Raw genomic sequence first — 27,978 nt, forward strand, 5'->3', positions numbered from 1 at the left:
GCTTTCTTTTAAACGGAAAAATCATCGTTATTCAACAAGACGAATGAAAACATATTGCCAACTATCCTGCTCGCCTCAAATCTTGAATCAATCTCCTGGATCAGATTATCTAAACCAACATTAAAAATGTTCACTTTAAATTCTTTTATTTGGCCGTCGAAGAAATAGACTGTTCTTGAGTTGTGATTTGTGAATCGTGAAAAAACCTCATTGCGAAAGCGCTTTAGTTTACGCTTTTTTTTAAATAGCAAGATCAAATTCTAGCTTTCCAGCTACAGCAACCGCCCAATGAAATATTTTCAACCAAGAGCCCCTAATCCGTTTAAGGTCTTCCAGCAGCTGTCTAATGAACTCATTTTGAGACGACGGAGAGAAGTAAGTTCACTCATTCTGGAGCTCACTTGTTGATGGCGTCTTACATTTTCGGGATACCCATACCACTTTACTAATGATTTGTTTTTGAATTTACGAATAACTTTTTCAATCCTAAATATGTTTTGGTCAGTTTTTTTCAGTTCTTGTTCATAAAAAGTACCTTGTATTTCTTCACCATAATTGTCAGTTATTTTATACGTTGGTGGATCTGTGAACTGAACCTGTGACACTGTAAACTCCTCTTCAGTCCATCTCGGTGTGTATCATTTTTCAAACGTTCCTTTCTTTTTAACTATCCTAACTCTATCACCAATTGAAAACTTTGGTTTTACAGACTCTGATTGTGCATTTCCATTTAGATTTAGCCAAACAATATTTTCATTTTTTTTTATCGCTAGCTGCAACTGGTGACGTTGCAGCTAGCGATAAAAAGAGTTGCAACTGGTGACTAGAAAATATATCGACTAAAACATCGATATATCGAAAAGTACTTAAGCATTTTCTCTTTCATTGTTCTATTCCAACGTTCAACTACACAATTTTTCTTATTTTCAGTTGAATATAACTCAACAACCAGCGCTTTAACATGCTTATTATAAAATTCTAAGCCTTTACCCATCCACTTTTTTTGGCACCCTCTTTCTTTAAAGATTTTGTTCAAAGCATTAGCAACATTAACTCCAGTTTTACTCTTCAATGGAACAATCCATCTGTACTTTGATAAAACATCTACCACCATTAATAAGTATTTTATACCGTCATTGGATTTGGAAAAAGATTGCATGTCAACTAAATCAGCAGCCCATATTTCATCAATTCCATTTACAATAAATTTTCTTTTTTTGAAATTATTTACAACTGGTCTATGAAGTTTGTTTGCAAGTTTGTCAGTCTATTTCAATTCTTTATCCTTGTTTTTTTTACTGACTGTTGGTAGTTTTTTTCAACACCTAATTTATATGGGTTCAAAGAACCTAATCAAAACTTTGCTTTAGACGATATAATAGATTTTATAATACCTCGTTAAATTCTTTCACGTATTGTCGGATTTTTTATAGCATCCATTTCTTCGATCATGATTTTATCAGTTAAATTTCTTTTTGCTGTATCATCAAAGTACTTATAAGCAAGATCGTGATGGTAAGCTTAATTATCAACTCTATCTACAGGTTTACTCCATTCTTTATATGCGTCAGTAAAAGTTAATCCTTCATCTTACCAGGAAAGTGCATTTCACCTGGAAACTTCGACCATGGTAGTTTTATTTTACTTGTTGCTGAATTAATTGATCCTACTAAATCACCTCCTGTTTTTGCTGATACAAATTTAGTTTTTGTTGTTCCACAAATAGAACAAGTTCCACGTTGCATATTTCTAATGTTTTTACTCACAAAATTTTGTAAGTTTAGTGTATCTGTTTTGTTTCTACATTTAAAACAGTACATTTTTATATATATAGAAAAAAAGAAAATCTTAAATATATAAAAATGGATATAAAAGATTTGTAATTGAATGCGAATAACAATAAGAGAAATAATAATAAGTTGATTCCTAAGAGTATAAGAGGAATTATTGTTGGAAAGTCTGGTTGTGGAAAAACTCCTTTATTATTGAATTTACTTTTGAGACCTAGTTGGTTAGACTATAATAATTTACAAGTTTTTGGAAAATTTCTTTTTTAACCAGAATACAAAATATTAAAACAATCTTTTGAAAAAAAATTACCAAAAGAAGTTTATCTTGAACTATTTAAGTTACAAGACAAAATAGAAAAATTAAATGCAAACTCTGAGCTTATAATTGAAGACAATTCAAAAAATTTAAATGAGAAAACAGATATGGAGTGCAAGTTTTTTGAAACAGCAGAAGATGTACCAGATCCTGAAGTTCTCGATATTCAAAAGAATAATTTGATGATATTTGATAGTTTACAATTAACAAAGCAAAATAAGTGTGAAAAATATTATATAAGAGGAATATGTAGTAATGTAGATTATTTCTATCTTGCACAAAATTATTTTATGTTACCTAGGCAAACTATGAAAAAAAATACATGTTTTATTTGTTTATTTCCACAAGATTCGAAGAATTTAAATCACACTTATAATGATCATGTTTCAAGGGATATGTCAAAAGATGAGTTTAAAAGTTTTTGTAAGAAAGCTTGGTCAGAGCCTCATGGATTTGTTATTAAAGATCTTCTAAAAGAAATTATGGAAAATATAGAAGTGGATTAAATTGTTTTTATATGCCAACTTGTGAATTTTAAAAGTTATAAAAAAGCAAAATATTATCTTCTATATAAAAAAACAAAAATGGCATATTATTTATCAGTGAGCGGAAATAGCAATATTACTAAAACTACGTTTGCTCCAATTATTCGACTTTGAGAAGACAAAGAATATGAAATGGCTCTAGTTAGTTTAGAGACATATTACAGTTTTCCTAATAGTAATTCTTCAAACAACAATTTTAGATTTAGCGCAAATAATGGATCAACTTGGAAAAATATAAACATTCTAGATGCATGTTATGAAATTAATGATATAGATAAATATATTCAATTGATTATGACAGGAAACGGTGAGCAAGTTCAGGAGTTGCAAATATTACAATTAAAGGAAATAATAATACATTAAGATCAGCTTTAACTATTGCGACTAGTTTCAAAGTTGATTTTACAACTTCAAATTCAATTAGAACTAATTTTGGTTTTGACAGAGGAATATATTCAGCAGGCTACAATATATCAACTAATGTAGTAAACATATTAAATGTTAATAGTATACGAGTAACAAGTGATATAATAGGATCATCCTATAGAATGGAGGAACTTATAACGTTATATATTCATTTTTTCCAACTGTTGGTCCTGGTTATAAAATTGCTCTAGAGCCTTATAACTTAGTTTATTTACCAGTAACACTAAAAACAATATCAAAAATGGAAAATAAATTGCCAGATCAAAATAAAAATCTTTTGAATTTACGAGGAAAAGAAGTAACTATTACATTTCATATAAAAGAAGTAAAGATATAAATTGTAAAATAATTTTTTTGTAACTTTTTTAAAATTATTTTTTATATTGCATATAAAAATGAGTAAATATACTAATATTAAAATAAATTTTTCGCAAGGGCAAATTGAAAAACTTAAAAATGCAATTGAAGATGGTTATGGAGCTAGTCTTAAGTTATCACATTCAGATCTTAATGGCGAACATGTATTAGCTGTAACAGATTATTAATTGAATTGAATTTAAAGAGCAAAAAAAGGAAAAAATGAAAAAGGTAAAGGCCTAATAGTTATTATAAGTAAAACACAACTAGCACACAATTCTCAAATAGAGAGCGGATTTATTGGTGCACTTTTTCCTTTACTTGGTACGACTGGAAAATTTTTATTATCAAGCATTGCTCCAGCAGTTGCAACAGGTTTATTAACAGGAGTAGGTTCAGCAGCTCGATCAGCTATAGTTGATAAAATTGCTGGAAGGAGTATTGTGTAATTAAAAAAGAATGGAAAAGGAGTTAAAATAACAGCTGCAGGATGTGGTTTATATTTGAAATCATGGAGTAAAAGAGGTTCTGTAGATGATGGATTGTACTTACGTAATGGAAATGGATATACATCAACAGGATCAGGTTTATTATTAGAACCAAATTCACCATTTGCTAATATTTCATTTTTGAATATGATTCTGTGATTTCTCAAAAAAAATTTTTATATTGTATATAAAAAGAAATGCGAAGAAATAATCCTCCATTACATAAATTTATAAACAAATATATACCAGATGAACCTCTAAAAATACTTCTTCATTCTAAGTTACACAAAGATTTAGAGCACCCTTCAGTATTAATAGATGATAAAAAATGTGAAGTATTTGCACAACACAATATTGCAATAAAATCTGAATCACATCAATATATTCTTTTAAAGTTTGGTGTAGTAGTTGATAAAGGTGTTGCGTTAGTTTCATTAAAAGAAGAACTTAAATTAAAAATGTTAAGTTTGCAAAATTCTGTAATATCAGAGGCTGTTGATGATATTATAATAAATGTTGTTAATAATTCTGATTCTGATGTATTGATTAAAAAAGGAGATAGCTTAGGTTTTGTTAAGTTATTTTAAATATTTTTTTTAAAGTATTTAAAAAAAAATTATTTTTACTTATTAAAATGGAATGCAAAATCAATTGTAATAAAGATAATAATAACATATATTCAAATATTACATCTAGTGCACCTGATAAAAATCAGTCACTTGCTGAAAACCAAGCTCATATATATCGTCTATATAAAATTAATATGTTAGAGAAATATGTTAAGTAAAAAGTATCATAGAGCTGTAAAAATAATTTTAGCAATTGATAATGCATTACTAGCAAGCACTATGACACTTGGAACTATTGGAATTGGCTTTTTAGCAACAATAATTGCAGCACCAGTAGTTATTGCATGTGAGGGTGTAGCATTAGGAGCAGGTGTTTTATCGATAATAGGTGGGCAAGTTAATAAAAAATTAAATTTAAAAGTAGAAAAGCATAAAAAGATTAAAGCACTTGCTGATTCAAAACTAAATACAATAAGTGATCATATTTTTAAAGCTTCAGTAGATGGACATATAAATGAATTTGAATTAATAGTTTGTGAACTTGGAAAATTTAAAGTCATGCTTGAACAAATTAGAACAAAAACAAAAGAATTAATTAATGAACAAACTAAAGAAGCATTAATTAAACAAGGAATAGATGAGGCAATTAATGTACTCTAAAGTAGATTTAGTAAAAATGTGAACCTAAAAACACAAAATAGTTTATTAAAATAAAACATCAAAACACAATACATAGTTATGTTGCGTTTTTTTTATATTTCTTATAAAAAAAGCAAAATGTCATTTCTAAAAATTGAAGATCCTGAAAAAAGAGATCAAATTGTTAAAGAATTCTTAGATCTTAAATAAAGAATATAGAACAATGGTTTATATGAAAAGATGGGTTAAAATAATTTACAGTTAGACTTAGAAAAATTGTACAAGCCATTAATTGATAGTCAAGATAGAATAAAAGAAAACATAAATAAATTGCAAGATCAAGCTAATATATTTGCACTCACTTTTTCAAATTCTTATCCTGAAGCAAATTAAGAGATAATGATAACTGAAACTAAAGAACTATTACCATCTCATGAAGAAAATAAAGGTATGAGGCTAGGAAAAATTGCAACAGATTATCTAAGAATGTATATTAATAGTAAAAAATCTACAGGTACTACATTTGGAATACATTCTAAAGATGATATATTATATATTGGAAAAAAACCAATACATATTAATAATGATGATATATTTATTGATGATGAAACACATTATGGTACTCCTGGACTTTGGAGTTGATAACAAAGTTTATCCTAATAAGGAAATATGTAGTGAAAATGACATTAAAAAATATCAAGATATATTAATACAATCAGGTGCAATTACTTCTGAAAACCCGTACAAACCAAAGTCATCTCGTAACGGAAAATACAGAGAAATAATAGCACTCATTTGGAGAGATACAAAAATATCTAGAAAGCTAGAATCAAAAGGAAATGGAATGGGAGGATGAACAAAAATACTAACTATAATTCTTCCTAGCGACCCTGATGCATTAATTGAAATGCTTGAATTACGTATAGCTGCATGGAAAGCAGGTAACACTGGAACAAGAAATGAAGCTGTTACAATTTGTGATGAATTATTTCGACAAGCTATAATAGATGATTCACAGTATAATGCAATACAAAATAATTTATAATTATATATCAGTGCATATAAAAAAATTATATAGTACATAAAAAATGCTAATTATTCATAATAAGAGATATATAAAGAAACATGTTATTGGAGGAAGTGGTATATTCAAAAGTATAAGAGATTTATTTAAACGAATAAAAACATCAAATGTAACAAGAGTATCATCAGCTATGTTGAAGAAGTTGGCTACTACTGATTTAGGAAAAACTGCAATAACTGCTGCTAAATCAGCAGGAAAAGAACTTTCAACATCAGCGGTAGAGTCTGCTAGAAATGCTGCAGTTGAAAAAGGAAAACAAATAATTGATAAAGCATCTTCAAAAATAGTTTCACAACCTGCTACTAATAAAAAAATTGTTGAAATAATTCAAATTTTGTTAGATCTACAGATTTGATTAATAACGGATCTGAAAGATCTAAAAAAAATAATGCAGATGATATAACAAATATAAATAAAATGATGATGGGATCTGCAATAAGATCAGTAAAAAAAGTATCAATTGAAAATGCTATAAGAATAGAAGATCTAGTTAAAAAAGGACGCGGTCTTCGACTTGCGTAGATTTAACTTGTTAAATCAATGAGCTACGTCCAGACTTGAGTAGGACCTCAATGAGCTGCGCAAATTATCTCAATGAGCTAGACTTGCGAAAATTTTAAACAATTAGTTTTTTAAGAATTGTCAATCAAAAAATTTTTTTTTATATTGCATATAAAAAAACAAAATGACAACTTCTGAAACATTAAATTTTACAGACATGCCAACTGTGGGTAATGGAACTGAAAGACTTGAATTCCATGAATATGAGCCAGCTGCTCGTACAAATCTAAATATTCCTGGAGAAATAAGAATCGACGTTGTGACACAAGATATATACACACTTCGATCTGAAGCTTATCTCTTATTTGAAGGACAACTTAGCTCAAGGATTAAATCAATTGTGGTATAAAGATACTGAAACAACAGCAGTACTTGCCGATAACTTAGTGTTTGCATTAAGACAAGCATATATAATTCAGAAACCAACTACATAAGAAACATTTTCATTTTGCATACATTTAAGGTACATTTTTGGATTTTGTGATAATTACGAAAATGTTATTTTTGGATTTAAACATACATTAACTCTTGTAAGAAAAACTGATAATGACGCAATTTTTAGGCTTTCTACTGTAGCTGATGCAAAAGTTAATCTCAATAAAATATCATTGTTTATACCACATGTGTTACCAGCAAATGCAGAAAAATTGAAACCTTTTTAATCAAATCGCATCAAAAAAAGAAACTTCCAGTATGTTATCGTTAGCGTCAGTGTGATTCTATATCTGTTCAACAATCCATTAGATTTTCTTGGGACGTGTGCACAAGGGTAGGTACTGAAAGACCAAGATACGTTATTGTTGCATTTCAAACAAATAAAAGTGGAGACCAAAATGCTAATCCTTCAATATTCGGTCATTGTAACTTGTCGAATATCTACATTTCTCTTAATTCTGAAGGATCTCCTGCTGTTGATTATAATTTATCATTCCCAAATCAGCAATTTTCAAGAGCTTATAGAGATGCAGCTGTTTTTAATGAAAAATTTTATGGAATGGATGAATTAATCACACACAGCAATATAACTCCTTCTGACTATAAAGATTTATACCCAATTTTTGTTTTTGATATTAGTAAACAATCAGAAAAATAATTATCAGGTTCGGTACAAATAAAAGTTACAGTAACATTTAATACAACTGTTCCAATAGGTGCTGAAGTATTTGCAGTTACAATATCTGATAAAATGTTACAACTGCAATATCTGATAAAATGTTACATCTGCAATCCCGTCCGATTGACATCCGTCAATCAGACGGGAGAAATTTTTATTCTGTTTAAAAAAATGTTTATTCTGTGAAAAACAAGAAAAAAAGAAATAGATCCAAAATATGAAAGATTAAGAACAATTAAGAAAAAACCAGTCACTGTTAAATTAACAAACATGGAAACTGGAGAAATTAAAATATGTAAATTATTATATAGTGCTATGCGTGAAACTAAGCATGGATGGAGATATCTTGAATTACTTGATGGAAAAGTTGATAATGGATTTAAGATTGAAATATTAAATTCTGAAAAATTAAAAAATAAAGATGTTAAAAAAATATTTACATTTGCTTTGTAAATAGCTTTAATTAAAAAAAATACAAGATTTTTTTTATTTTGAAAATTTATTTAAAGAAAATAAAAATTAAAAAAAAATATCTTGTTATATAAAAAAAAAAAAAAAAAAATATAAGAGAATTACAAAAAAATTGCAAAAGAAAAATTAAATATTATTATAGAATGAGAAAAATTAAATATTATTATAGAATGAGAAAAATTGAATATTATTATAGAATGAGAAAAATTAAATATTATTATAGAATGAGAAAAATTAAATATTATTATAGAATGAGAAAAATTAAATATTATTATAGAATAAGAAAAATTAAATATTATTATAGAATGAGAAAAATTAAATATTATTATAGAATGAGAAAAATTAAATATTATTATAGAATGAGAAAAATTAAATATTATTATAGAATGAGAAAAAGTGATCTCATAAGAGCGTTACAATCTACATCAGTCGAACAGAGAAATATATTAGACGAACATATTCTGGATATATCATCTTCAACAATTTAACTCATACATCTTTTATTGCAACTAATACAGCAATTTCTCGAAAAGAATCAAATAATAATTCTATTGCAGATTGGATTATGTCTTATGTCAAATAATAATTCTATTGCAGATTGGATTATGTCCTGATATAATTAAAAAAACAGCTAATGAAAAGATTGAAGCATTAAAATCTTAAAGTTGTAGAGTTGTACAATAGAATTAGAAAACAAATAGAATATAAATTAAAGAAATCATCTGTTAAAAATGTGACAAAACAATTTACAGCTAAAGGGATAGAAGATTACGATGCTTTATCCTTCATAAACGCTGCTTCATAAACGCTAAAAAAATGCGCTATTAAAGTGCTAAAATAAAATAAAAATTTAAAAGTTTGTATAGTTCTCCATTGTGGAATGGAGCGTACTGATATTAAAACAGGAGAAACTATAATCACAACGGCTCCATTTAAACGAGATTTAATCAAGTTGTATTAGAAACAACAGATTTAGATGAGTTTTATGAAATATCAAAGCAGAAAATATGGATATAAATATTATTGAGTATAATCCTATTAAAGCTAGATCATACTTTCCACTTGATAAAAATTTAGCAACTAAAAAAGCAATAATTAATATGAAAAATGAAGATAATTAATGTTTTAAGTGGTGTGTTGCAAGAGCATGAAACCCAAAAGATAAAAATTCTGAAATAGTAGATAAAGATCTAAAAAATCAAGCTGAAAAAATAAACTGGGATAAAATAGAATTTCCAGTATCATTAAATCAAATTACACAATTTGAGAAAAATAGTACAGATATCAGTATCAATGTACATGGTTATGAAAACTCAGAAGTTAATATTTTGCATGTATCAAAGAATAATAATCGCAAACATTTAATAGATTTACTATTAATCTCATATGGTGAAACTAATCATTACTGTTTAATAAAAAATTTAAGCAGATTACTTTCATCACAAACATCTAATAAACATCGCAAAAAACGCTGTTGTAGAAATTGTTTATTAGGGTTTAATTCTAAAGAATCTTTATCTAAACATATACCTTATTGTGAAACACATGATTCAGTACGTATCGAACTTCCACCACCAAAATCAACAATGCAATTAACTAATCACAATAAATCAATGAGAGTTCCTTTGGTATATGCCGACTTTGAAAGTTTTATCAAACTAATTGACACTTGTGAACCAAATCCGAATGAATCTTATACTAAACAATATCAAAACATATTCTAAGTTCATTCTGTTATTATATTAAATGTTTTGACGAAAGTATTTATCAAAGCAGTCCAGTTACATTTACTTCAACTAATGAAACAGATGATGTTGCAACAAATTTGTTGACAGCTTACAAGAAGATATAATAAAAATTTATTACAAGATTAAATTTCCAAAAAAGGATGTTATTTACTGATGAAAATAACAATGAATTTAATGCAGCAATATCATGTCACATTTGTGGAGAAAAACTAAATGAAGATAAAGTACGCGACCATTCTCATATTACTGGAAAATATAGAGGTGCTGCACATCAAAATTGTAATTTAAATTATAAAATTCCAAAATTTTTCCAGTACTATTTCACAATTTATCTGGCTACGATTCTCACTTATTTATAAAGAAATTATCAGGAGGAAAGTTGAGTTATATACCAAACAATGAAGAAAAGTATATTAGCTTTTCTAGAGAAATTAAAGTTGGTGAGTTTATTAATAAAGAGGGTAAGAAAGTTGAAGTTAAACGTGAACTTCGTTTCTTAGATAAGTTATTGATTTAAGTTTAGATGATAGTTTAGATGCTTCATCAAAGAATTTAGAAAAAGATAAATGTAAAAATATTGGTAATTTTATTCAGGTAAAAAATTAGATATGTTACTAAGAAAAGGTGTATACCCATATGATTGGTTTGGTTCTATTAATAAATTTTCTAAAACACAATTACCACCAAAAGAATCATTCTTTTCGAGATTAAACACCTAAGATATAAGTGATGATGATTACTCACATGCACAATTTGTATGGAAAGAGTTTAATTGCAAAACATTTAGAGATTATCATGATTTGTACAATGTTTCAGATGTGTTGTTACTCGCTGATGTATTTGAAAATTTTAGAGATCTTTGTATTAATATTTATGATTTAGATCCAGCTTGGTATTACACATCACCAGAATTAGCTTGGGATGCAGCATTAAAGAAGAAAAAAAAGTTAGAATTTCTGAGTGATTACGATATGATACTGATGATAAAGAAAGGAATACGAGGAGGTATTAGTATGATATCAAATAGGTTTGGAACTTCTAATAATAAGTATATGGGTGATGCGTATGATCAAAGCACACCATCAACATTTATTCAATATCTAGATGCTAATAATTTATATGGATGGGCAATGAGTAAACCACTTCCAACAAATGGTTTTAAATGGATGGATGACTATGAGTTAACTTACTGGAAATCAATTCCATGTATACTAAAAGTCGATTTAGATTATCCTAAACATCTACATGATGAACACAATGATTATCCGCTCGCACCTGAAAGAATAACGATTGATCAAGTTAAAAAATTAGTACCTAGCTTGAATAATAAGAAAAATTATGTCATTCATTATGAAAATCTTAAATTGTATGAAAGATTAGGGTTAAAGATTACTAAAATTCATAGAGGTATAAAGTTTCAAGAAAGAAATTGGTTAAGTGAATACATTGAACTAAATACAAAACTTAGAGCTAAAGCAACTAATAAGTTTGGAATAGAATTTTTTAAACTCATGAATAATCAAGTATTTAAAAAAACAATGGAGAATATTGAAAATAGAGTTGATATTAGATTAGTAACAAACAGAAATGAAGCTATTAAATTAGCATCAAAACCTAACTTTGAAAGTAGAACAATATTTGATGAAAACTTATTATCAATACATATGAAAAGAACAAAATTAACATACGCGAAAGCAATTTACTTAGGAATGTGCATATTAGATTTGAGCAAAACACTAATGTACAAATTTTATTATGATTACATAAAGAAAAAATATTCTGATCAAGCAAAACTATTATCCACAGATACAGATTTTTTAGCATACGAAATTAAAAAAGAAGACTTTTACGCAGATATTTCTAAAGATATTGAAAGCAAATTTGGTACAAGTGAATTTGATAAGAATCATCCTGCAATTAATAAGGTAGGTTTTAAAGTTGGAACTAATAATAAAGTATTAGGAATGTTTAAAGATGAGGCAAAAGCAGCACAAATTAAAGAATTTTTAGGACTTAGATCCAAGTTGTATTCTTACAAAGTACACGGGGAAGAGAAGAAAAAGTGTAAAGGAGTAAAGATAAATGTTATAAAAAAGTATATAACACATGAAGATTACAATGATTTAATAAAAAGCATCATGTTAAGAAAATGTCATAAGATCCCATTTACATAAAATTTAAACAGAAGAGGTCAATAAACTAGCATTAAGCGCGAAAGATGATAAAACGAGTTATTTTAGAAGATGGTATACACACATTAGAATATGGACACTACAAACTAAAAGAAAATAATTTATAGATCCCAGATCCCAGATTATCAAAGAGCCTAGATCCCAGAGCCCAAATGCCCACAAAGGTCAAATTGTTTTTCTAAGAAAAAAAAACAATTTATAAGTAAAAACGGAAAAAGTTAATAACAATTATCACAAACTTATCAATGTTGAAGGAATAATTTTACCAAATGAACCACTAACAAATTTTAAATTGATCAAAGCAGTAAAAAAATTAAAAATAAAACATTTTAAAGGTGTATTTATAAGAGATAATTTACCTAAAAATACGCAAAGAAAAGAATGTGAAATATTAAATACAGTAGATTCATGTACGAAGGGATTTCACTGGATTTGCTGGTACAAAGACGGAGATAAAAAACTAAGTTTTGACTCTTATGGACTACCACCACCAGTTGAAGTGGTTAATTACTTAAAAAATCCTGTTTATTATAATAGTGATAGAGTTCAATTTGGAAATACCTCATTCTGTGGACTAACTAGAAGGATGTAATTTTCAGAATATTATTAATTATCTATTGAATTTAAAAAAAAAAATCTATGGTAACTTTTTAAAAAAAAATTAGTTAAAAAATTTTCTTTATATATAAAATGCCTGTTGATAAATTCGGACGCGACACTTATTCATCTGTAGTTGTAGATGGTTTAACATTATCTTAAGCTACTAACTTATTCATGAGGATAGATGGATATAATAATGCAACTAGTAATATTAATATGAATTCAAATAAATTAGTAAATGTAGCAGAATCTACTAGCTCACATGATGCTGCTACAAAAAAATATGTTGATAAAAAACCACTTAATCTTAATGAATTAGGAATAACACCAAACTCAAGTTTAACGTGCCTTGGATTAAAACAAAAGCTTGTTCCACAAACTACATGTCCTGATGCAACAACAATTTTTGTTTAACCTTCTTGTCCTGGTATTCTCAGAAAACAATGGCTGGCATTTGAAGGGCTTGATAGTACTCATAATGTACCAGGTAACGTATTTCTTAGAATACACGCAGATCATACACTTTGCATAGGAGATTTTTCTCTTTCTACAGATAATAATATTCCTTTAGCCTGTAATTTTTTATTGGCACCACTTGACCCATTTGGTCACTCATATTATGCAAACTCTTTACAAAGTTGTAATGCAGATACGGCTAATTCATTATGAGCATACTTTACACCAGATTTACCATTTACTACTAGTCTAGTAATTCAATTATACAATAAAACTAGTCAACAAATAAAATATTGGTAACAACCTTTTATTACAAGAACTACATCAATACCTCAATCATTGTCATCTATTAAATTATACTCAGAATCATTTAGATTTACAAACACAATTTATAGTAAAGAATATATATTATTAGATGCTCCAGACGTTGCTGGTCAAGGTGTTTATCTTAAATATATTAGAATGCATGTTATTGGAAATTCTAGAAATTGGTGGGAATCTAGAGTACGCATGTATGATGCATACAATTCTCCAGTAAATACTAACTCTGTTTTACAACCTTGGACATCATATAACGTTACTAATTATACAGTATTTCAAGGATTTGATAGTAATAGTGTATGTATATACTGCTCATCTGGTTTAGAAGACTTTTATCTTTCTTTATGGAACGGTGCTAATATTAAAACATTTAATAATGAGTCATCTGGACTATTGTATCAATCAAAAGATACAATTAATTCTACTACTACCATCTCATTTTACAGAAATTTTTCTGATTCCATGCCTAGTGTTGGTAGTGGAAGGAGATTAATAGTTACATTAAAATCTGGGGATGCAGAAGAAGTACAATCTAGAAGTTTTACTGTAATAAGACATGTTTTCTTTTACGCTTAGATTTCGCTTGTGGAATCAATGAGCTCTATTAAGCTTAGATTTCACTTGTGAAATCAATGAGCTATATTAAGCTCAGATTTCACAAGTAAAATTATAGCTTAACTTAAAAAATTGATTTAAAATTACAAAACATAATTTTTGTAATAATGTTAATTTTAATTTTTTTATAAAAAAATTATAAAGTAAATTATAAGAGTTTATAGTTATGATTTAACCGTGATATATTCATATGTAATGGTTGTTATACTACCATTATTTTATTTTTATATTATTTTATTTTAGCTCAGAAACTATGGTTAGTATAATGGTTGAAATGACTTATGAGAACATGGATAGCATAATGGTTGAAATATGATATGAGAATATGGTTAAGGATATACTTAAAAACAAAATGAACTAGAATGCCCCTTTTATACTACTTATGAAGGTTGATCCAATGAATACAACCCAACATTGATTCACTATATATGAATCAACATTGATACAATGAATACAACCCAACATTGATTCACTATATATGAATCAACATTGATACAATGAATACAACCCAACATTGATTCACTATATATGAATCAACATTGATACAATGAATACAACCCAACATTGATTCACTATATATGAATCAACATTGATACAATGAATACAACCCAATATTGATTCACTATATATGAATCAATATTGATCCAATGAATACAACCCTACATTGACACACTATATATGAATCAACATTGATCCAATGAATACAACCCAACATTGATTCACTATATATTAATCATCGTTGATACAATGAATACAACCCAACATTGATTCACTATATATGAATCAACATTGATACAATGATTATAACCCAACATTGATTCACTATATATGAATCAACATTGATACAATGAATACAACCCAATGTTACGTGTGCGAAGTTATATATCTTGAATAAAATCTTCAATCCGTAAATATTAAATTATCAAATCACAAGCAAGACAAACATCATTATTAAATTTAATTAATAAAAGTTATTATTAACAAGTAAAGTTATAGTTGTCGTCATATCTGACTTTTCCCTAGTTTATAAATATATATTATTTTATAAAATAACTGCAAAATCTAATTCCGATAAACATTAAATGAGTTGAGCCAACGTAAGAACAATACTGGACCAACTAAAATATTCAATGTTGAATCCGCGTAAAATATTACACTTTGCCGACTTAAAATTCAACATTGTGCCGATGTTGGATTTTTGTTGTTGGCGACGCCGCATTTGTAACCAAAATGATGTAAAAACAACGTTGGCGATTGATGTTGTGCCAACTAGCTGGGTTGTGTCACTTTCAAAGGCTGCTAGAAGGCTTGGTTGTTGCAAAAACACCATTGAAAAAATCTTAAAGTACCTTAAAAAGCCTATTATTTGTTATAAAAAAATAAAAGATCAGGCAGAACTCCTGAATAGAGGCTTTGAGGTCATTAAAAATTTGGTAGACTTTATTTAAAATAGTGTGAGCAAATTTATTATTGACAATGAGTCTTACTTTACTTTGCAAAATAGCCTATAGTTGGTAATAATACATACTATTCAAATGGTCAATATTTGACACCAGACATTGTTAAGTAATATGACGTCACAAAATTTGAAAAAATTTCCCCACGAGGGTTCACATCAATTTACATTGTTCCTTCTGGCCAAGCAATAAACCAAGAGATCTATTTTAAAATAGAGTTTACAAAAGTGCTTGCAACTTTTTATTTTTAAATATCATAGAGACACCAAATACATCTTTCGGCCCAATTCGACAATATTTCATTGTGGTAATTCGTTAACAAATTGGTTGAAAACCCACAAGGTACCATTTGTTTTAAACAAGGACAATCCAGAAAGTGTGCTGTAGAGGATTTTTGGGCAATGCTTAAACGGGCCTTGTACAAAGATGAATAGCCTGCAAATAATATATACAGCCTTGAGCATCAGGTTCGTTATTGTGCCTGTAGGCTTGACCTAAACGCTGTACAAAAGCTGGTACAAGGTACTAATACCAGACTTGACCAAATTTGAAGATATGGAGTGATAAAATTTTAATTGATTTTTGTATTCTGCATATTTCATTGTATGTACATACCAAAAATCTTTTTTTATCATGTTTATTTAAGTTTTTATTGAAGTTTTAAGCCAGTCTCAAATTTTATAGTACAAGTTAAATTTTATAGTAAATGTTAATAAGCAAGCTCCTATTGTGATGCATATTGAATATTGGGTTTCTCTTACTAATCACAGTTAGGAAATTGTCGAAAAAAATACAAGCTCACCCCGTCTGTCTTCGCAGGAATCGAAATCAAACCAGATGAGCTTGAAAAGCCTGACAAAGTTTCCTATTCAGATCCCACTTACGTTGCTGTTTGATATGGAAAGCATTCATCATTGACAGTGTAAGCTCATTTATTGGACTTTGAACAGCTTTTGACTCTGCCAGAGTTCAATTCCATTGTAAAGGACCATTTGGCCATGTAAGCAAAGCAAGTAGTTGTCTTTAGTGTTGATGGTGGATTGGATGAAAATCCGCGATAAGCTAAAGTCTTCAAAATCGGTATAACCTTCTTTTGTGATCTATCAGTTTAATTATGCTTCTTATAACTTATATACTAATTTTTTCTACAGCAATTCATTATTTTCCTACAAATGATTTGGATGTCTTATTCATTATGACGAATGCACCAAGACGAGGTGCTTTCAATCGAGCAGAGAGAAGGGTGGCTCCCTTGAGTAAAGAGTTGGCGGGATTGATCCATTCTCATGATTATTATGGAAGTCATCTCGGCTCTCTATGTTTTCAAATTAGTTTTAATACCAACTCTTTATTAAGAAATAATATATATAAAAAGGCTTAAGAAATTAATTATCTGCATTGCAACTTATACTGTGGATATTCTGTTAGAGAAACAGAATTTTGAATTTGCTGTTCAAACCAGTTCCCAACGGTGGCCGAGTATACCAATCTAGACAACAAGACGAAGCTTAATCCTCATTGTCCCGGTTATTGCTATTTGACAAGGAACTCTTAATTCCATGTTAATCTCATTCGATTTCTGCCTCCACCCATTACAATCTGCCCATCAGAAGATGACTTGAAAGCAGTAACCGTTTCAGAAGTTAATATCAAGAATCGTTTCTTTTTTTTAATTTATTTAAGAGGTTTTCCATAAATGGAGGGGTTACCAAAAAAAGTATGAAAGCATACAAGAGAAAGGTTTGTATGTAAAGTCCGAACAGTACGGACAGCACAAACTTACGCGGTTTGGCTATTTCTCCTAAAACTTGATATATTTATTTTTTTTTAAAAAAAAAAAAAAAAAAAAAAGCATCAAGCTTTACAAGTTTAAAAAATCAATATTATGTTATGAACGTAGATAAGTCAAGTTAACTCTAATTTGATTTGTTTTTATTGTGTTTGAAAAATTTGTGCGTTAGAAAAAAAAGGGGTTGATTTTTTTATAAATAATGTGTATGCACGCAGAGCGAGAAAGGAAGGGGGAGGGCGTTAAAAGTATACAGGTGCGTAAAGAGGGAAGATGGTCCTAAATCAGTAGTTTTACTGCGTACGTACATAGTTGATACTCTCTTATATTTTTTAAATATTCTGATTAAAACCGTTTTAAGAATATATTCGGAAAAAAATGATTTCTTTGTTCATATTTAAAATATTTTTATGTAACGAAAGTATTTTAGTTTTATTTAAAAACTGTTTTAGCTAAATTCTAAGCATCACGGCAAAATGTTACAACTGTTTCGTAAAATTAAGGCTTTTTCTATTTCCTCTATGAAATTCAAAAGACAAATAAAATTGTAGCTAAAGTTAATGCTTAATGCCAAATATTATTTGTAACTCCATTTTTTACCTATTAACGGGTGATGCGGAAGTTATCGGACAAATCCTAATTTCATTATTTGAGCATAATAATTAGTTTTCGTGGTTTTATGCGTAGGCATAAACGTTCTATAAAATATAAACTTTATTATTTGAAATACAATTATTTAAAATGAGGTTAAATGCAGCTGAACGAGAATCTTTTTGAAAGCGACTAAAAATGCTTTTTGTAAATAAACCTAATATAAAAAAAAAAAATCGTAAATCATTTTGAAAAGGAAGGATTTGCTCGAAGTACAATATATGATAACCTCAAAAGACTTGAAACTGTTCAATCGTTTTCTGATAGAAAGCACCCTGGTTGTCCGACATCCTGGACTAGAGAAAAGAAAGCCGAATTAACGAGACTTGTCAACAATCGAAAAGGGGTCAGTCAGAGAAAAATAGGTATTAAATTCGGTGTAAATCAATCGACAATTGGTTGTCAGATTAAAAAAATGAATATTAAATATAGAAAACGTGAAAAGACTCCACAACACACTATAGAACAACAAATAAAGGCAAAGAAAAGAAGCAGGAAACTAGTTAACCAACTCTATAACACAAAATCGCTTCTAGTCATCGATGACGAAAAATACTTTTGTTTTGCAGGGGACAACATGCCTGGAAATTCTGGATACTACACAAACAACAAAAAGACATGCCCAGAAAGTGTTCGTTTTATAGGAAAAGAGAAATTTCCAAAAAAAATTATTAATGTGGATAGCCATATCTGACCGTGGTATGTCCGAGCCATTGTTTCTCACTTCCAAGGCTGTAGCGATCAGTTCATCAATCTATACTAATGAATGTTTAAAAAAACGACTTCTTCCATTTATTCACAAGTATCATGGAGAATTTAACTATTTATTTTGGCCAGATTTAGCAAGTTCTCATTATTCTAAAGATTCTCTAAATTGGATGGACCAATATGTCTATTGCGTTGATAAAGAATCCAATCCCCCAAATGAACCTTAAGCACGACCAATTGAAAATTTTTGGGGACATTTGGCACAGAAGGTTTGCGAGGGAGATTGGCAAGCTTCAACAGAGCAAGTTTTGATTGATCGCATTAAACTAAAACTACAAGAAATTGATTTAAACTTTTTACAGTCGCATATGAAAGGCGTCAGAGCAAAATTGAGATCAATTGCAGATGGTGGTGTTTTTTCATATAAAAAATAATATATTTTTATTAAAAGATAAATGCTTTATTTAAAAAAAATATAATAGTAGTTTGTTTTTTTATTTATAAATAAGTTATTGACGTTTTTATTTTGTCCGATAACTTCACCCGTTACTTCTATAAAACTTTTTTTTCAATTTTTTCAACTGGTTGGTCATAGGATAAAATTGAATCTTTGCGTTTTTCTCTAGTCTCTTACGAAGAAATGCCTGAAGAGAAACAGTAACATAAATCAACCCACTTATAAACTTAGTTATTACTTAATTAGCTTAAGTACCACTTAATTAATTAATTCATAGTTAACTATGTTTTTTGAGTATTTCAAGCTACAGGAAACAAGTAGTATTGTACGACTCAGCATGTACCCGGTTAAAAACAATTAGTTGTGGTGTACCCCAAGGCTCTATTGTCTGAGTTATTCTTTGCAAGGTCATCGCAGATGGTGGTCGTGTTTTTTTAACCTTTTAAAAAAAAAGGAAATAAAGAAAACCAAACACTGAGTTTATTTTCAATTGTTTAAATAAAGAATTCAAAAATACCAAAAGAAAAGGGAGAGTAAAAAAAAGCAAGCCATATTATAAAAAAAGAAACACACAAAGATAAACACTCAAAACTAACACATAAAAAAAACAAAAGAAAGTTCGAACATCGATTATGATTTAACAAGAAAAGAAAAAAAGAAAGAAAAAAGAGAAATAACTTGTTAAGTTAATAAGAAGATCAGACGATCAGTTAATTAAAAGAGAAAATTTTTATAACTTTAATTTTTGTTATTGTTTTATCTATTATTTTTTATCATATTTTAAAAACTTCACTGTTATTTTTATTTATATTACTACAATTTATTATTAGATTACTTATTTTGATATATTATAATATATAATATTTATTTATATTACTGTTATTATATTATTAATTTACATTTCTCTAAAAAATTTTTTTTGTATTTTTACTCATTTAATTTGATTTTAAAACTTTCTTAAATGTTTTTGTTTTTGTTATAGGGGAGATGGGGGCGCATTGATCGCCGGGGTAGTATGATCTTTTGGCTTTTACTCGTTCATTTTTGCCTTACTAGAAGTGAGGTTGCAATTTAATTAACCATTATGCTTCCCTAATTGATTATTCGTAATATTTTTTCATAAGGTTATCAGCGTCAAAAAATATAAAGAAAATATTGTTTTTCGTCATAAAAAGTGATTTTTTTAAATCGTACTATAATTCAAATATATTTTTATTTAGATGTCTGTATGGGTTAACAACAATTTTATTTTAAATTTGTAAGTGTTAGGTGTATAATATAATATATAATTTTTATTTGGCTGCAATTTATACAGTAGATATTGCTATCAATATGTTACCTATACCTATTGGGGTACATTGATCTTTGACTATGCGGGGCCCATTGATCGGAGGATCAAAGTGCCCCATAGAAGACGAAATGCCCCATGTTTTTGTTTATAAGCAATACAGTTAAACGAATGGAATTGTATTTATGATTTAAAAAAAAACTATATATAAACAAACAATAGCTTTTAGCATTTCATTTTTTAAATCTACTTATGTTATAAGCTAGTAATAATAATACTATTATTTTATAATATCAAAAGAATAATATTTAACATAATAATTAAAAAATATTTAACATAATATTATTATGTTAAATATTAGCATTTATTAAAAACATATGTTTTTATTGATATATTTTTTTACAGATCTTAAAATGGTTAGAAATAGAATTAAAAAAACAAATAAAGTTGCTATACCAAGTGAAACAATGAAAGTAGCTGTTAATAAAGTTTTAGAAGGAACACAACTGAATGTTGTAGCACGTCAGTTTAACATAGATAGAATGACTTTAAAAAGATATTGTCGTAAAAAGAGGCTTAATCCAAATGAAGCTTTCAAGCCTAACTACAACAATAGACAAGTTTTTACAGCAGAAGATGAAAAAAGTTTATCAAGTTATTTACTAATTGCATCAAAAATGAACTATGGCCTTTCAACTAGGTCAACGCGATTATTGGCATATGAATTTGCTTTAAAAAACAATAAGATATGCCCATCATCATGGATCAAAAATAAAATTGCAGGCATTGATTGGTTGCAAGGTTTTATGAAAAGACAACCAGAGTTGTCTCTACGAACACCTGAAGCAACGAGCTTCGCTCAATCAACAGCTTTTAACAAACACACTGTAAGAGAGTTTTTTCAAAATCTTAAAACGGTAAGAAATCGATATAAATATAATCCTAACTGTATATATAATGTTGATGAAACTGGTTTAACAACCGTTCAAAAGCCGGTAAAGGTTTTAGCTGGTAGAGGAAGCAAACAAGTTGGAAGAATCACATCTGCAGAACGAGGAACATTGGTAACTGCATGTTGTGCCTCTAATGCTATCGGAAATTCCATTCCTCCATTATTTATTTTTCCTAGGGTAAAGTTTCATGATTACATGATTAAGGAAGGACCTCCTGGATGTGTGGGATTTGCAAATCCTTCTGGTTGGATGAACTCAGAAGTTTTCATAGAATGGATTAAACATTTTGTTAAATATTCAAACTGTTCTCAGGAATCTCCAGTTTTGTTACTTCTCGACAGTCATGAAAGTCATATTTCTGTTAAAGACTTGGAGCTTGCAATTCAACACGGAATTGCAGCCATAAATTGCAGCCATTAGATAGAACTGTTTTTGGACCATTGAAAAGGTTTTACAATTCTGCATGTGATAATTGGATGGTTTCAAACCCAAGACCAATGACCATTTATGATATTGTTTCAATAGTTTGAGAACCGTATACAAAAGCTTTCTCACCATCTAATATACAGACAGGATTTAGAGTAGCTGGCATTGAGCCATTCAATTCTGAAATTTTCAAAGATGACGAATATTTACCATCATCAGTTACAGATAGAGCTGCTCCAGATACAGTTACTATCACTCCTGTCAACAACATGGAATCTGAAATGATACCAGCACATGTTAATCACATAGAGTCTGAAATAACTATAGTAAATATTGAAACAAGTATTTTAAACAAAGTGTCAACAAGTGTTGCTTCTATAATCTCACCTGAGGTTTTAAAACCTTACCCAAAAGCATCTGCCAGAAAAAAAAATGTTAAAAGTAGGCAGTTAAAAACAAGGATCTTGACTGATACTCCTGTCAGAAATGAAATTCGTTTGTCAAAAGAAAAGAAAATTTTGAAGCAAACCAAAAATCAACAAAAAGTCTCCACAAAAGATAAGAAAGAAACTAAGAATTACTTGCTTAGGAATAAAAAACAATGTAAACCAAAAGCTGCTTCACAACTTGACTTTCAAAGATGATGAAATATTCTTAATCAAAATATTGTACTTTTAACAAGTTTTGTAAACTTAAAAGTTGTATTCTTATTTCAGTCTTTATATTTCAGTTCTTATAAATTTCAAGTTGTTGTAAAGTTTTAAACGTTTATAAAGCGGGTAGCTTATAGCTGCTGTGATTTATACATTTTTAAATTAAAAATTAGACTAGTGGGTTTAACTGCTATATTTAAAAAATAATTAAAAAATTTAGATGTATTATATGTTATACAATATTACCCTTTGACTAAATTATTTACAAGATTTAGTTATAGAAGTGTTAAACGTTTAGATAATATTACGCATATAAGATCAATGTGCACCAAGTCGGAGATCATAGTACCCCATAGTTTGGGGTACATTGATCTTTTGAGAGGGTTGTTTAAAAGTTAAAATTATTCATGTTTATCATTTTTTTAAATCAAAATATTTGTATATTCCAAAAGCCAGATAGTTCTACATGTGTTTCGTAGTTAATAAGTTTTTACATCTCTTTCAGGTTCTGCGCAATTTTCAAAACACTGCTACGGCGATCAATGCGCCCCCATCTCCCCTACTTAACTATTTCTTTCCGCTAGGTTTCCGAAAGAAAATCATAAGGATCTTATAATCGGAACCTTAAAAAGAAAAATAATTATTTATAACATATTTATATTAAAGATATAACATAATGCAAAGACGTAAGTACTTGCTGTCCGTATTTGTTCGGACTTTACATGCAAACCTTTCTCTTGCATGCTTTCATACTTTTTTTGGTAACCCCTCCCTTTATGGAAATCCCACAATTATAGGTACAACAAAAAAGAATCAGTCTCACTTTCCTTTGTAGATTCTGCTTATTAAATTAATTTCAATGCACTCAAAATGTTTTTTAAAGACCGGAATTTTTAACTCAAAATTTTTATTATTAATTAAAGAATGAAAACGCACAATTAGAATGCGGCAATAGTTATTCTACATCCGTTTTTCAAAACGCCTTAAGATGCTTAAGGCGTTAGATAGTTAGACCTATAAAAATCTCAACCTACAAAGTTGTTATACAAAAAGAACATTTGCTAAAAAGTGGAACTAATTTTCAGATAATCTACTGAGGCCTAAATTGTTTTCAACCGATTATAGTCTTTTTTATTTTCAACCGATTTTTGACGTTTTCGTTTTCGATCGATTTATTTTTCGACCTATTTTATAGATTTTCATTTTCAACCGATTAGTGACAAATTAATTTTCAACCGATTATCAGGTCTGTGTTTTAATTTTTTTTTTAAATTAACAATCAATAAGTTTTTCAAGCATTCATCGAACCTTATACCTCCCGATTTTGAAGTGAGCGCTTTAACCACTGCGTTAAGGCTGATCAAATTTGGCTCGTATTCAAATCAACAACAAAATATACAAAATACATACCGGAAAGATGTAGTTATAAAATTTAGTGGTTTGAAAATACAGTAGGTTGAAAATTCAGTGGGTCAAAAATACAGTAAGTCAACGATTTAGTAGCCTGGAAAACTAGTAGTACATGTTTTAATTAGGTGTAAATATAAAAATTAAAAATTATCGGTTGAAAATCAAAAACGTCATAATCTACGATTTACGAAATTTCAAAATTAGGTTGAGTTATAGGCCACCCTTTTTGCTTATTTCGAGAAAAACTTAATTTAAAAAAAAATTATATGAGAAACAATTTGTAAAACGTTTTTTGAAACTAATTATTTTTATTTATTTTTTTACAATTCTTCAAAAGTATTTATTCAATAACGTTTGTAGGCATCTAAATAGCTTATTTTGTAGAAAAGTCAACCTTTATTTTATTTAACTTAAGGCGTTTTTAAAAACGGCTGTAGTATTGTTACCAATCAAAAAAAAGAAATTAACCGCAAAAATATTTACGAGCTTTTAAAAAGTGACAGCTCAAACGTCATTGATATTGTTTTGCTAAGAAAGAAACATTTTTAATTACGTGTTTTTTTTTTCTTAAAACATAAATGGTAATAAATGGCAATAAATCAAAGCTAAAAGGTATGCTTAACTAGTTTTTCCATTATCTGGAAAACCTAATATAATGACTTAATTTTACAATAAAACTTTAACCCATTTATGTTTTTTTCCTAATGAGAAGTAAACATTTACGGATCACTTGAAATAAAACATGAAAAAACTAGTTTTCATTTTGTTTTTTGGTTCTAGCAAGCAAAAAAAGCTTTCAGGGAGAAGTTACACTTTAGACCAACTGTCTGAAGCAGTTGTAATTGCAAAGCAAACCAAAAAAATTAAAGAAATTGCTACAAAGTTTGCAATTCCTTATTCAACTTTGCGAAATAATGTTTTCGATATTATCAAGACCAATAAACCTGGTCCGGAGACCGTTTTGATCACCGAAGAAGAACAGAAAATTGAAGACACAATTATTTACCTTGCAAAAATTGGATTTTTTGTTACTGAGACATAAATGACTGTGATTGTTTTTAATTACGTAGGTGAAATTGGACATCAAAGGCACATTCCCGAAACATTTCCCTCGAAAAATTGGACTTCAAGGTATTTAGCACGACCAATAATTGGCAAGCGAATAACAACATTTTTTTGGAAAAGCTGGTTCCAAAATTGCTGATGTTCATATTAAAAATTGGTTTAAAGCAGCCAAAGAGTGTTTGAAACAGGAAAGCATTGATATCAACGAATTTTACGACCCTGAAAGAATTGTAAACTTAGACGAGTCGGGATTTGAAGTTGTTCAACTAAAATTTAAAGCACTACGTGCTACTGGGTCAGAAAACGTGTACAATGTTGCAAATAATTGCGAAAAGGAGCAGCCTTTTTGGCTGCTCAGCTTTGGAAAAAATGGTTCCACCAATGATTATATACTCTGCATGTTGAATTGCACGAGAAATACGGCCATGTATATACCATCAGAATGGCCTGTAGGAATCTCAGATGAGGGCTGGCAAACCTCTAAAACATTTTATAAGTATTTGTCAAACGGCCTCGTCAAATGGCTTAACAAAAAAAATGTTAATAGGCCCGTCAATTTTTGTTGATGGTTATAAAAGCCATGTAAACATCAAAATCGCCGAATATTGCAAGTTAAACGGTTTAATTCTTAACTCTTTCCTACTTAACGCAAATAGAATCCTTCAGCCGTACAAACCAGAATACCTCAGATTGTACATTTTTTTGACCATTAAAACAAAGTATAATACAAAGTTTTGGAGCGATTTAAAAATTTTGACCCACAATCATGAGTGGGGAAACAAAGTTTATGACAACTTCTGAAATTAACCGTTGATAGTTTCACAAATTCATCAATTTGTATCAAAAATGACTTCGAAAAATGTAGTTTATAACCTTGAAATTTTGATAGATTTGAAACGTCTTCCAGCCTATTGCCAGAAAGAAAAACTGGTTTTGGAAGCTACAGTCGTCGTGCCCATTGTTCCTAGGACCCCATTTTGTAATAAACTGCAGTTGTTGGAGTCAGAATTAACCTCACAGTAATCGGAAAGTTTTTAAGAGAACTGCAAGAAAGATTTTGGGTATGGACCTATCACAGGTTCAGCGCTTTTCAATCTATGGAAGTCTGTATAAGACAAAAGTGAGAGACTACTGTATAATCACCCATTGGAGTTCAAAAAAGTTCATATTAGGAAAGAATGTGACGATAAATTGACACAGTGTGACAAAATAATTTAACAAAAATATTTAGAAACAGCTGAAAAAAATTCAAATCTGGAAAGTCTTGATCCCATGATGGACTGTTTTTTTGTTTGGCCAAGAGAAACTCCAAACAAAAATTCACAAAAACGTAAATCTGAACATGTTTCAACTGTTGCAACGAGCGATAAGTGGTTGGAATAGTTTCAGAAAAAGAATCAAGAGAAAAAACTAAAGGAAGAAGAAATACAGAATCGAAAAATTCAACTAGAGGCATCAAAACTTCAAAAAGAACGAGGAAAAGCAGAAAAAATGAAAAATAAACTTAAAAAAAGAAGAAATTTGCAAAAAACTAAATCACTACTTTACAGTTTAAAACTGAAAGAAAGAATAAAATATTCGTCTAAACTTTTTGATCCATAATTGTGTCTATTCTGATCCATAATTGTAGTCACTATTGTTCATGGTTAAAAACAGGAAGAGTAATAGAAGGATCAAAATTTGGTAATACTATTTTATTCCAAAGATGGAGTGCACGATATACAATACAAAATTGATTGAACTTTGTTCTACATAAAGCATCAAATATGTTAAGTTTATAAACATCCAGTACCTTCATATAATCAAAAAAATATTTTGAATGTGAAAAGCAATCCGCATAGTTAACTACGCGGATTACATGTTTCTAACGGCGATAAAGATGTTGTAATTTACTTTTCTCCGTACTTTCCCAGGCAATGATAGCATAATTTAAATTACTGTGTATAAATGTGTATAGAATTAAAGTTAAGTTTTTTTTGTTTAGAATTTTGGGCTTTGTATAAAATGCCAATATTTTTGGAAACTTTGGTGCTTACATGATCAATATGTCTTTTCCAAGTAATATTCTCATCGAGATAAATTCATTAGAGTTTTATAACCGTATCTCTTTTTATTATAATTTCATTAATTTAAATTTAAGGCATACTATTTGGTAAAAAACGTTTTTCTGCTTATGAGTTAAGAACAATTTATTTTGGTTTGTTAATATTTAAAGTTAATTTATTAGCTTTGAACCAATTAGAAATGTGATTGAATTCTTTGTTTGTAGTCGGAAAGAGTTCACGAGTATCAGTATGGGATAAGAAAAGATTAGTTTCATCAGCGAACATTATACTTTTCAAATTGTTTACATAGGTTAAAAATAGTAGTGGTCCAAGAATAAAACCTTGTGGAACACCACGGGTTATGCTCAAGAGTTCACTTTACTAAATAACTTTCAAACCATTTTAAAATTCTATTGTTTAAACCATAATATTTATTTTTTCGATTAAATTTTGATGATCGATCGTATCGAAAGCTTTTGATTGGTCAATAAAAATACCTAGTGTATATTGAGATTTTTTAAAAGGCTTAGAGATGTTATGTATAAATTGAATAATGTCATGTTCAGTTGAACTCCCTTTTCTGAAACCATAATGATTGTTATGTTGTCGTGTCGTGTTGTAAGTCGTGTGGATTATGAGTCAAGATTTTTCAAATAACATGATAATTTTTCTGACTTTTGTGATGACAGATTGCAAATGTACTTTCACTTTTGGAATGGGAATGTTTTCATCCATGGAATCACAAAGAAAACTGAATTTGGTGTCACATTCAGATTTGTGATTG

General features: G+C 28.8%; 2 protein-coding genes across 2 annotated transcripts; one reads left to right on the forward strand and one right to left on the reverse strand.

Annotated features, from left to right (window-relative positions):
* Positions 1-299: 299 nt before the first annotated feature.
* On the reverse strand, positions 300-1,114 carry LOC136080173 (uncharacterized). The gene is made up of 2 exons (XM_065796785.1): positions 867-1,114; positions 300-627 (listed from the first exon to the last, which is right to left on the reverse strand). Exons 1-2 carry the CDS (start codon positions 1,112-1,114, stop codon positions 300-302), a joined length of 576 nt encoding a protein of 191 aa, XP_065652857.1.
* Positions 1,115-10,248: 9,134 nt separating this feature from the next.
* Positions 10,249-12,892, forward strand: LOC136080174 (uncharacterized). Its single transcript, XM_065796786.1, has 5 exons — positions 10,249-10,369; positions 10,423-10,569; positions 10,632-10,688; positions 10,829-12,203; positions 12,649-12,892. The coding sequence occupies exons 1-5, from the start codon at positions 10,249-10,251 to the stop codon at positions 12,890-12,892; spliced, it is 1,944 nt and encodes a 647-aa protein (XP_065652858.1).
* Positions 12,893-27,978: the final 15,086 nt, after the last annotated feature.

Source organism: Hydra vulgaris, chromosome 05 (genome assembly GCF_038396675.1).
Source record: "Hydra vulgaris chromosome 05, alternate assembly HydraT2T_AEP".
NCBI lineage: Eukaryota > Metazoa > Cnidaria > Hydrozoa > Anthoathecata > Hydridae > Hydra > Hydra vulgaris.

Coding starts and splice junctions, on each gene's coding strand:
- LOC136080173 (XM_065796785.1), bottom strand. CDS start 1,114: ATGGTGGTAGATGTTTTATCAAAGTACAGATGGATTGTTCCATTGAAG. Junction 628..866: donor ATGAAAGAGAAAATGCTTAA/GTACTTTTCGAT, acceptor ATACACACCGAG/ATGGACTGAAGAGGAGTTTA.
- LOC136080174 (XM_065796786.1), top strand. CDS start 10,249: ATGTTATTTACTGATGAAAATAACAATGAATTTAATGCAGCAATATCA. Junction 10,570..10,631: donor TGAGTTTATTAATAAAGAGG/GTAAGAAAGTTG, acceptor ATTTAAGTTTAG/ATGATAGTTTAGATGCTTCA. Junction 12,204..12,648: donor AAGATAAATGTTATAAAAAA/GTATATAACACA, acceptor TGTATTTATAAG/AGATAATTTACCTAAAAATA.